Here is a 12,414-nt window from a genome sequence, read left to right as displayed (position 1 = left end):
AAACTTTTAATTAAGTTTTGCACACAGATTGAAACAGCAAGCAGTGATTTTTCCTCTGCATTTAACCCATCCTTTACACACCAGTGAATACACCATGCTTAGGAGCAGTGGGGAGGCATATTTCTGCACACAGGAAGCAGTGGCGGGGTCGGGTGCCTTGCTCAAGGGCACTTCAGTCTTTGACCTGTCAGTCCTGGGATGCAAACTGGCAACCATCCAGTTAAAAGCCCTATTTTCTTATCTCTAGGCGATGAAACATACAGAAATAATTAGCATTTTTAAATAATAAAAGTTGGGATGCTTTGAAAAATATAAAACTACTTACTTTGCTACCTACATTCAATTGAATACTGTACAAAGATATGTAATGTTCAAACTGATAAACTTTTTTAAATAAATATATACTATACTATACTACTATATTTATGTTCTAAACAGCCTCCGAACTTCTTTGTAATTGTATTTGATCACACATTCAATTCTGGTGTTGTAGATGAAGAAAAAAGTTAAATCAATGAAAGAAACAATAGCTCACATTTCATCCTTCAACAGGTTAATTGGTGACTCTAAATTGCCCGTAGGTGTGAATGGTTCTCTGTCTCTATGTGTTTAATTGCCACAGTTGCATGCTGTAAGTTTAAGTAATGCAACTATTTGAGTATTGTACATCTATCCAGTCTTGGCATCATCAATTCCTTCAACATGCCATATCTCTGTCATTTGTCCCGTGCAGCTTTGATGTACGCCAGTATCTTTGGTAATGTGTCGGCCATCATTCAGAGACTGTACTCAGGCACGGCCCGTTACCACACCCAGATGCTGCGGGTCAAAGAGTTCATCCGTTTCCACCAGATCCCAGGAGGCCTGAGACAGAGGCTGGAGGAGTACTTCCAACATGCCTGGTCCTACACCAATGGCATCGACATGAACGCTGTGAGTCGCATTCACACACACACACACACACACACACACACACACACATACACACATAGTTGTGCATTGGCAAGAGTTTGGCTAGAAAGACTTTTTCTGTTGGAAAGTGAATGATTAGACAGGTTAGAAAGATGGAGTTGTTGCTGATACTATACAATTGAAAACTACTGTTTTGGTTCTCATTGGCAAATAAATAATTAGCCACACTGTAAAGGACACAAAAGTACTTGCTAAAGAAACACAGCAGGACAGAGGATTTTTTTCACACCTGTGGGAAACAGTAGTGTAAGGGGGTATAGCTCAGTGGAAGGGCATTTGACTACAGATCCAGAAGTCCCCGGTTTAAATCTGGGTGCCCCCTAACCCATGTAATCTTTTTGTCTGCATAATCCCAAACCACAACTGCTGTACTGACCACTCCGCTGGAACCAAAGACTGTATAAATGGCTAGAACAAATATTGAGAAGAGCTTACAATTCATGTTTAATTTCTGCATAGAATTCTCTATAATCTTAATCAAACCTCTATTCATATAAAGTGCAGACATCTACTTATAGAGTACTGCATGGATGATAAATGCAATTGGGTTTTTGGGTTGGATTTTGGATTATTGGAGATCAATCAAAAGTTTCTGACACATGCTTTTTGTTCAGCAAGATCATCTTCACAAATTAACATAACTTTTGTGATTTTTGAGGCATAAATGTAATAGCCAGCTGTCTCCTACAACCTCTGTAGTCTCATTTAGCCAGTTGTTAAAAAGCATATTTTTAAAGACACATTAAAGCTTTGAAATTGAGGAGTGTTTTTTTCATGTATTTTATGTTGTTGAAGAAAATATGAAAATCTCTTAAGCTTTTGTTAACCACAGGCATTATGAGTTTTTTGTTGAAAAAAATCCAATACCCTTTCATTATCAAAATAAAGTAGATACCATTAAAATATCTAATTGAAAGAACATGCCTAAAATAATTAAGGGCACTAAAGTGGTTTGTAAACATACACAGCCTTACAAAACATATCTTGTAAGAGCATGTTTTAGCTGAGTTGCTTTCCTCTGGTTGTCTTTTTTGCCTATCTTTGCCGCATCACCTCTGATTTTTTTGTGTTTGACCTACATAAATTGTTGTTCTTTGCTGCTGCAATGACCCCTATGATTTAACCTTATACTCAAATTAACTCAAATCCAGGTTTTCTCAATGTTGTGCTGCAGGGGGATTTTCTTACAGAAAAAACACTTTTATTACAGTCAGCTTTTTTCGCTCTACTTGAAACTGAATTGGGAATCATACATGCTACAGTGTAAATCAAATAAAGCATCACTTGCTCTGTGTTCAACAGTAGGGGGTATAGCTCAGTGGTAGAGCATTTGACTGCAGATCAAGAGGTCCCCAGTTCAACTCTGGGTGCCCCCTTTTCACTTAAACACACATGAGTGTTCCCACTGGGGCTGAAACGTTGGGAGACTACATATTTAGTGATGATGTGCGTCACAGATATCACTGCTTCGGTTTGTGCAGCACTGGAGCATGACACGGCCTGAGAGCAGCAGCAGCAGCATCAGCGCCTGCCAATTCAATGTGAGAATAGATAATCACTTGGAGCAGCTGTCCTTTGTGCCCTGCCTGAATCAATCTGACACAATCTGCTCTCTTTTTCTCACCCCGCAGTTTTCTTTATTATGTACCTTACAGATTTGTTCAGCATTTTCCGTTTTTAGATTGCATGATAGATTGATACAGGGAAATGTTAAAAAAATAAGATTGAGAATTTTTTTTACAGTTGACTCACTAGATGCCCTCTGTTGCCTTGCAGGTTTTAAAGGGTTTCCCGGAGTGTCTGCAGGCTGACATCTGCCTCCATTTGAACCGCAGCTTGCTCCAGAACTGCAAAGCTTTCCGAGGTGCCAACAAAGGCTGCCTGCGGGCTCTGGCCATGCGGTTCAAGACCACCCACGCCCCACCAGGTGACACGCTGGTCCACTGTGGGGACATTCTCTCCGCTCTCTACTTCATTTCCAGAGGCTCCATAGAGATCCTCAGGGACGATGTGGTGGTGGCCATACTAGGTGAGCTGCAAGCCACAACAGGGGTCCTGCTGTCTCTGTCCTTTTTTGCAGTTTGGTTGCAAATCAGCCTTTATTATCATTATCAGTTGCTCATTTAAATAATCAATAAATCAATTAACTTATAAAATGTCAGTTATTATAACTAATGCCTTATACAACTAAACCAAAATCAGCTTGGATTTTATTTGCCACTTTTTGTATCTGTCCACCTTCTCATGTCTTTTAACCACAATGCCAAAACTGACACTGCACTTTACACCGCACACAGTGTGTGTGTTCGCTGTGTGTTGTGTGCCAGAGGTGCTTGGGCACAGCTCCACTTCCATTCCACAGTGGCATTGATCATCAATAGGTCCTGCACTCCAAATCCAGGCTGCATAGGTCATTTCTTTTGCAGCTGTGTTTGGGGGGGATCATTAATTTGTTTTGAGCAGCAGTGCTGCTGAGGATCATTGACTACGTTTACAGGCAAAAAATATTCAGGGTTTTTTTTTTGCAGTTTATGCCAAAAAAGGCAATATTCCTACAAAGCTGTTTACATGGCTATTGAAAATAAATATTCCATAAATAGTCCTGTTTACATGCAGCTCAACAGCCTCCCTGTTTCATTCCTTCAACCAACTTCTTTCAAAAGTTGTCGTTGCGATTTTTGTGCGTATCCAAAAGCCTGTTCGTATCCAAGTCTTTATAATGTTTAAAAGCATCATTCTGAGAAGAAATGCATCTTTGCCCCAGCCTTACAAACTGTTGGCTATGTGGTTTGTGTACAACAACTAGAGAAATGCACAGAGGTGACTTTAAACAAACATGAGTTTCAGTAAAAACCCAAGTTGAGATGCATATTCCAAACATGCTTTATACATGCTGAAAGAATCCTAAACCTGAATAATATTACCATATTCCAGATGTCTTAACCAGAATATTCAGAATAAAGCATAATATGGAATATCCAAACAAAATATGCTGGTTAAATTTGTTTTTTCAAGTGGAATATTAGTGTGCATGTGAAAATTTTCGATGAAACTCTTTATTTTTTCGTCCATCAAAAATGTTGTCGGTTCACTATTTTCACTCATAACTTTAACTTTAACTCAACATTTCAGAGTGTACAAAACCCAGCAGCAGTAACATCTAAAAAATAACATAGATTAAATAAGTAGCGCCAGTACGTGACGTGGGGTGCATAGTGACTAGACATGTGTACATGTGTTCCTCGCTGCGACTCGCTCACTTGGTCAAACATCTATTGATTCACTGTTTCTGTAGGAAAGAACGATATCTTTGGTGAGCCCATCAGTCTGTACGGGAGGCCGGGTAAATCCAGCGCTGACGTCAGGGCTTTGACCTACTGCGACCTTCATAAGATCCAGAGAGACGACCTGCTGGAGGTGCTGGACATGTATCCCGACTTTGCCGACATGTTCTGGAACAACTTGGAGATCACCTTCAACCTGAGAGATGTGAGTGCCACCAGAGGGCGATGTTACACACAGACACGCAACCTTAACCCTCCTCTTATGTTGCGGGTCAAATTGACCCATTTCAAAGATTAAAAATAAAATAAAAATAAAAAAAATTAAAAATTAAAAATGTAAAATAACATTTTTTAAAAATCAATGTCATGTAAAACTATTGTATTTTATATGTAGGGCTTTCCAATGTACATAAAAAAAGTTTTAACATGCATTTTTTTAAATGAAAAATGAGTGAATTATCCTCATTGAACCATGATCTGTCAGAGGTAAAGGAAACCATTGCACTAAATATTAATTAAAATGGTTAGTAATGGAGTTAATGATGAAATATAAACAATATTTATTGGGATTTTTTAGTTTCTGACACTTTTGGATAATTAAACATGCCTTAGGTTATTGCTGTGCCTGAAAAAAAAAAAACATAACAGAAGGGTTAATAGACTTTATTCAATGACAAGTTTTTAGCTGAGGATAAACACATTTGCTATAAGTATGAGATCCGGTGTGTGTTTTTGAATTACTGAAGCTGATATGTATCAGGCAGATAGAATACACCAGCCAACACCGGGCAGGGACTCTGAATGTGGCTACCGCCGGACAAGGCATCGCAGAGACTCCCTGCGACGCCGGAACCGACCAGGTGAGTGAGGGACGGGGCTTCACACCTTCATGTTTCTGTTCTGTCTAATCTCCATATTGTCGTCTTATCCTCACTGTCCTGTGCCATAGACGGTATGGACCGTGAAGACTCATACCCCGATCAGTCCTGTCCGATGGCGAACCACCACCAGGGCACGATGGCAGGGTCCCACTGGGAGGACCTTTGCAGCAGTGGCAGCATCTGTTCACAGTCTAGTGATGAGGAGATGAAGCCCCTTAGACACAGCAAGGGGGAGCTGTACCCCACAGGGGGGGACACCAGAGACTACCCCCCGGCAGTGGTCAACCTGCTGCCTCACAGTGGACCTTCAGCTGGGATGGGGCCGCCTGTAGACCTCGGAGGACCACCATACTCAGGTAAAGACTACCATCCCGTCATCAGTCATGTCTGTGTAGTCTCCAAGCCTCAAAACATTTTTAAAATTGTACCAAACTAATTTTCATCCTTCATCAGGTGCCACCATCCATCTCCAGATGTTAAATCATGTCTTTAATTAAATGAAACAAATACTATCAATTTTTTATTGAAAAGCTGGGTTGCTGTATTTGAAAAAGTCATGACATGTTAATTCCATTTCATGACAGGAGTAAAGTTAGAAAAACCCTATTTTGTACTTAGTATTTTATTGAATTTAAATACAGTATAGAAATGGTCCCATTTTGGTCAACAAATGATTAATATAAAAAATAAAATTAAAATAAAAACAACAAATAAAAAGCATGTATAAATCTAATATATGTATATTCATCCAATGAAATCTGAAAATTAAATAAAAATAGAAATGTTTAAGAAAAGTGTAACAAAGAACATACTTTGGCTGTGACTACAAGCAAAGTAATATAATATAATATAATATAATATAATATAATATAATATAATATAATATATATTAATAATTACATTTAGATAGGATTTTAACTAGGACCGGGACTCGATTTAAAAAAAATCGTATTAATTAGAGGCTTTGTAATTAATTAATCTAAATTAATCGCATATAATTATTTGACCTGAGAACAGTGAGAAGTTATTTTTTTCACATGGATTTTTAGTATACCATTGAATAATGACTGAATACATAAGCTTAAGCAACAAAAATATTGTTTATTTTTGTTCAAGTCCAACAGACCAGTGCAATTTTTGCCATTAAGTGTAGCAATAGCATATTTAGAACTATAGTACATTTCAGAAATTCAGGTAACCTATAGGTAGGTAGAACTTCTGTAAACTATAATACTTAAGTAAAACACAATCCACACTAGCTACCACACTAGGTGCTAGCTGCTATATGTTTTGCATTGAGGTGATACTTGAGGCTGGATGTGCTGCAGTGATATGTGAATTCCTTGTTGCATAGCTTGCACACAACCATGCTCTTATCGACGCTTCCATCCGTTGGTTTTTTGTAACAAAATGTCCCATCATCCACGGGGCCAACCAAAGTGGTCTCATCAGCTTCTTCATTCATGTTCACTGTGGTTTGTTGTTGTCTGAACTCATGTGCAAAAATAAGTGTGATTAAAATGTGTCAGTTTTTTAACACGTTCATTTTTGTGTAATTAATTAATCTTAATTAACGCGTTAAAGTCCCGGCTCTAATTTTAACTTAAACTTATTACACAGATACAAACTTGTCAGTATGTGTTTGAGAATGAAACCCTACCAATACTGGAAGAAATAGAACTGAAACCAAAAGAAAAAAATTAAAAGAGAAAAAAAACAAAAAAAAAAACTGGTAAACTGAAAGTAAAAAATACAAATTGCTGAAATGATACCTGCACTTAAAGTAGGAAAACTAAATCAAAATTATATCTCAATCAAATGAAAAATCCTGAACTAGAGTGCACACTGACTGTTCTGTGTCAACAGTCTGTCTAGCCCACCTAACAACATAAAATAAAGTGCTTCACAAAATAAAAGGAGGATTGTTCTTCTTCTGCACAGCAGCAGCCCCCATCAGCATGTCAGGCCTGTATGGCTACTGGCCGGATCGCAGAGCAAGCCAGTTCTCAGAGAGCCAGAGACGAGCGTCCTCGGTCAGGGCCAGTTTCCACCCTCCGCCCTGTGCTGAGGACCGGCCCAGTGAGTTGGAGTCCAGGCTGGAACTGCTGCAGTCCCAGTTAAACCGGTGAGCTGGGTTTTATGCGTGTGTATTGTGTGTATTCATTTCTGGGAAATAAAGAGGGGGCACCCGGATTTGAACCGGGGGACCTCTTGATCTGCAGTCACCACTGAGTCTACCACTGAGCTATACCCCCAGATGGAGAGTCAGCTGTTACTGTTGATTTTCATCATGCAGCAGCCAATGTTTACTGACACGTCACTTGTATACTTCTGAGAGCTCCTCCCTTCCTCTCCTGCTGTGTTTGCATATCAGTTCCCAGCTGGTTGTGTGAATGGTGTTAATGTGCATATGCATGAGAGAAAAGGTGGAGAGAGAGGAGTAGGAGGAGGAGGAGGAGAAAGGTAAGACAATAGAGACAAATGAAAAGGGGTCATAGGTGAGACTGAAACATTTAGAAACACTCCCTGTAAAGTTAGCCACGTATGTGCCTCTTTACCTGCCTGTCCTCGTGTGTGTGTATGAATGAGAGAGATGCTTCACAGAGAGCGAGAGAGAAACCTAGTGGACATTTTAGAAAAAGCAGATGAGAGAGGACTATAAAAAGATTATCACATGCTCCACTCACCATCAAAACAACATGTATAGATTTTTAAAGGTATATCTAACTTTTCTGCTTTAAAAACTTCTAAAAACGACTAGATCTATGTTACATATTTTGTTGAGTTGTGTATCTACATTATCCTAATCGTCCCGAACAACTTTCAAACCCAAAGAAATCTGTCATTTCATTTGGTCGCCTGTCACTGCATCATATCTACTTTGTGCATACAAAAGTAGCTGTCATAACTTTTTATAAGTTTTTTATAACTATGAAGTTACATATATGGAAATATACCTCAAAATGAGTACATGAGTAAATATACTTAGTTACATTCCACCACTGCTTTTTTATGATAAACTTTTTAGAACTTGGTCGTTTTTAACTCATTTATACCAGCTGAAGGAGTCATCGGGGGACTGGATATTAACTCGCAGCCCAACCTGTGTCTGCCAAACAGCATTGAAAAAACACTGTTTTCTAATGTGAAACACCTCTATTCAATGTCTTTACAGGTTTTAATCAAGGTGTCTGTTTGTTTCCGAAAGGAGGAGAACTCTGCAGATAATTCGGCCCAAAATAAAAACCTCCCGAACACTAGAGGAAAACCAAGATCCATCTTTTGTTATTGTTTTGATTGAGAGTCCCCTAACAGCAGAACATTGCATATCGTGCATTTAAGTTATGAATATAAACTCCTGATGTCTCTCTTTATCCTGTCAATAAGACTGGAGACCCGAATGACAGCAGACATCAACGTGATCCTGCAGCTCCTCCAGAGGCAGATGGCCCCGGTACCTCCAGCCTACAGCGCTGTGTCCCCCAGCCCTCACCCGCCTCACCCCACCACCCTGTACAGCACTGGAGCACCCACAATCCACACCATCCCTCCAATCCAGCCTGTACAGATTGACAACACTGCCTCACTCATACAGGTGTTGTGTTCACTTTACGTGCACTTTGCTTCTCTCTGGTGGTTTGTTTTTTATCCTAATCAGACTAATTACTAGCTAATTACAGAAATATCAAGTCATTTTAGAATTTTGCAAAGCTGTTTATTCTTTAATTTGCATATTAAACACATTTTGTTTCCAAAGATAACACAATCCACATACCAGTACCTCTAAAGCTCACTAATTAACATGTTTTTATCATGTCTTTAAAGTGGAAACATACATTTTCCCAGAAAACTGCAGGTCTGCTGGAACTCTTTTTAAATCAAGATTGAAGACTCACCTGTTTACATCTGCCTTTCACTAAACAATCTTAATATGTTTTTAACTATATAACTGCCCAAGAGCAAACAAACACTTGAGATAAAGTAAGGTCTCAATACCGACCCTTATTTTTGGTCACAAGTAAAATTATGCAGATCTGGTCTCAGAATAATGTAATTCTTGCAGGAATTCAGTTAGAGTGAGCAACGAACACTATAAAAGTTTACATTTAATTCTTCTTGGGCTAGGTCTGCCCCCGTACAAAAAATAGACGTTTTGACACCGATTCTATTGGCCAGTTATTAATAACAACAGCTGTTCACAATGTTGGTTATACACAATGTGTGAGTGTTTGAGTGTTGTCCTTACAGGCGTGTAGCTATGAGTTACCAAGCCTAAACATGACAGCTGGAAACCCAAACAGTGCCCTCGAAAATCTGTGAGAAGATTAAAAAATCAACAGCAAAGTGGAAAGTTACATTTACGCTGCAAAGCATTATAAGTATCCAAATATAAAATAACTCAGCACTGTAACTTTTACTCTTCCTTTTTTTATATAGCTTTTATTATATTTATATTCTGTTTCAGCTGTTTGTATCTCTCTCTCTCTCTCTCTCTCTCTCTCTCTCTCTCTCTCTCTCTTTATTTTAAGGCTTTAATTATCTTTAAATGTCCTCTTTTAATGTGTTTGTTGTGATGTTTATGACGTCTTGTGTGAAGCACTTTGAATCACCTGGTTGTTGAAATGTGCTGTATAAAAAAACTTGCCTTGCCTTTATGTCTCGCTACTTGTTCATGTATTGTTCTCTCTTCTCTCAGAGTCCAGACTCTGACTTCAACCACAAATCCAAGGACTCTCTGTCCAGCGGTATCCATCTCACTGTGGCCTCTGATGACACCATGTCCATGTCGCCGGAGGCCGAGCCAACTCTCCTGCCCTCTGTGGACATCACCCCTCCTCAACCGTCAGGGGCCCTCGAGCCTCCTGGACTGCTTTGTGTCAGCCAGCGCTTCCCCTCGCTCCCTGAGCACCTGGAGACCTCCACAGAGATGCAAGAGATCCAGAGGCACGTTTCTGACCCGGTCCTGCCAGGGAGCTAGAAAAAACCTGGTGCTCTAAACGGGACAGCTGTTTGTCCCCCTCTCTGTCCTCTCTCCTCCCTTCAGACCTCCTCTGTCCTGCTCAGACGCTGCTGTTGAGCGTGGGACGCCTTGCCTGCCACGTCACTGAGGGTTCAGAATGCCTCCTTTTTTCTTACATCCGGACTCCACTGCGCCCCCCACAGGCTGCTTCTGGTCCCGTCACACCCGGGGTCCTGTGCAATGAAGAGATTATGAAACAGTTGACAATAAACTCATAAAAACATATACAAGTAATGCAGTTGCTGGATCTGAAAGCTACACAAACTGGATCCAAGAGAAAGGTGTCGAGGACTACTAATAATATGTCTCACATGTGAAGAATTATCTGTTTGTATAAGAGTTGCACATTTAGACTTGAGCGTAGAAAAATGTAATCATTTATTTGGAATTTATTTTCCTAATGTTAGAGATGCGTCGGTCACACAGAGCGATGCGTCTAGTAAATGTAATAAACTATGAGTGTTTTAAGTTACTGTAGAGACTCACAACTTTTGTTATTTTGGTATATGTTGGTAAAAAATATCAAAAGGAAAACTGTAGCTGTCTGGCACACTGTGAAGGATGATAGGTTCAAGGGAAAGTGTCATTTTCATCTCATATTGAATGTTCATGGATCGACAGCGTGTTGTTTGATCATGAGAAGGTATTACAATGAAAAATATACATCGTTTTTTTTGTACATTTACACGACATAGCTCTCACAGTTTGGATCATGAATACCCCTCTCTCTGTGTCTGTATATCTGCTCTGTTCTGTTCTGTTTTTTATGACCACATGGTATCATAACGTACCTGATGTGTTAATCTGAAAGTGCCAACATTAGAGGACTTGTTCTCTCGACCCTGATACTCAAACAGGTAAAGGAAAAAACTGCAAAAGGGTTTTTTTCCCGTTTGACTGAGAAACACAGAGACGTGGCTTCAGGGCATCTTTTATTCAGATGACTTCACAGTTCCAGTCACAAGGTGAATGTAAGGACTTTTTAAGCATTTATAATTCTGTATAATGATTCTTGAAAGCACATACTCCTGTTATTTATCTTTTTTTAGATTAAAGACACACCCCAGCGTTACAGTGGGAGTCTGAAATGCTTTTTATTTTGCAGAACAAAGCACTGGCATACACGCTGCATCGCCACTTTATTTATTAGATCAGACTGAAGGTATTTAATGAGGATTCACTCAAGTACTGTACTGAGCTGTTTAAACATTATGCTGCTTTATACTTTTCCTTACTACACTTATATTTCGAAATATTGTACTTCTTACCACAATATATTTATGTAACAGTTGCTGAATACTTTGTAGATTGAGATTTTTTAGAAAATCTGTTATTTCAGGCACTGGACGTAAAAATTCAGCAAATGTACTTTGAATATTTGTCCCATATATTGTCTCACACTTAGCACATTTTGCTCACATCTGAAACAGAAATTCATGTAAAATAAAAAAAAAGACAAACAACTTATATGTAATTGTAACAATATATTTATATGTAAAAAAAAATGTTTTAATTATTACATCTAATGTGTTTTATATGAAATTTCTGTCTGAGAAAATTAACTATAATATTCTCTCTCTCTTTATATATATATATATACATACATAATTATTATATTTATTATATTATATTATATTATATTATACTTTTTTACATTTGGCACCCCAGTACTGGGCACTTAAAATATAATACATTGTTTCAAATTAAATCAACAACAGCAACAGTAGATATTAAGTGATGTGAGAAAGTTTGTGAACCCTGAAGAATTTTCTGTACCAGATCTTTAAACTAGATAAAGAGGGCCCACATAAATAAATATTCCAAATAATTTATACATTTTTCATTTATTTATTTAGCGAAATGATCCAACATTAAATGTCTTTGTTAGGGGGGAAAATTGTGAACCTCCAGTTCAGGTAAATTGGAAGAAATTGGGTAATTGGATGCATGTGTTTCCATCAATACAATGACAGTCAAGTGTGAGTTTTTTGGGCCCTGCCTTGTTTAGAAAATATAAACTTGCTGGTTTGTGGCAGTGTCCCATGCCTCGCTCAAAGGATATTTCACTGCAGCTTAGACAAAATGTTATTGCTTTACAGTCCACAAATGACTCCAAGAACAAGGTGTGTAAAACTCCAGGAGATCACAAAGAACCCCAGTGCAATGTCTCAGGATCCACAGGCTTGTAGCCTTTGACAAAACTATTAATTCAGGACTGTACCAGAAAATTCTGCAGGACAGTGTCTGGGTATCTTCG

The 12,414-nt window shown here is 38.7% G+C and overlaps 1 protein-coding gene and 1 non-coding gene across 2 annotated transcripts in view; both read left to right on the top strand.

Moving 5' to 3' along the window:
• kcnh6a (potassium voltage-gated channel, subfamily H (eag-related), member 6a) overlaps positions 1-11,591 on the top strand; it is a 41,843-nt gene extending 30,252 nt beyond the window's left edge. Inside the window, exons 9-16 of the mRNA XM_059348830.1 lie at positions 734-933; positions 2,749-3,001; positions 4,268-4,461; positions 5,017-5,116; positions 5,206-5,493; positions 7,079-7,262; positions 8,525-8,732; positions 9,834-11,591. Of these exons, the coding sequence (XP_059204813.1) occupies positions 734-933; positions 2,749-3,001; positions 4,268-4,461; positions 5,017-5,116; positions 5,206-5,493; positions 7,079-7,262; positions 8,525-8,732; positions 9,834-10,115 (1,709 nt within the window). The 3' untranslated portion in view covers positions 10,116-11,591. The remainder of the gene's footprint in view (positions 1-733; positions 934-2,748; positions 3,002-4,267; positions 4,462-5,016; positions 5,117-5,205; positions 5,494-7,078; positions 7,263-8,524; positions 8,733-9,833) is intronic.
• trnac-gca (transfer RNA cysteine (anticodon GCA)) lies at positions 2,277-2,348 on the top strand. Its single transcript has one exon. It is a non-coding gene; the product is annotated as a tRNA-Cys (tRNA).
• Positions 11,592-12,414: the final 823 nt, after the last annotated feature.

Source organism: Centropristis striata, chromosome 13 (genome assembly GCF_030273125.1).
Source record: "Centropristis striata isolate RG_2023a ecotype Rhode Island chromosome 13, C.striata_1.0, whole genome shotgun sequence".
Lineage (NCBI taxonomy): Eukaryota > Metazoa > Chordata > Actinopteri > Perciformes > Serranidae > Centropristis > Centropristis striata.
Note: the sequence above shows the minus strand (reverse complement) of the source record. Positions and strands in the feature narration are given on the sequence as shown.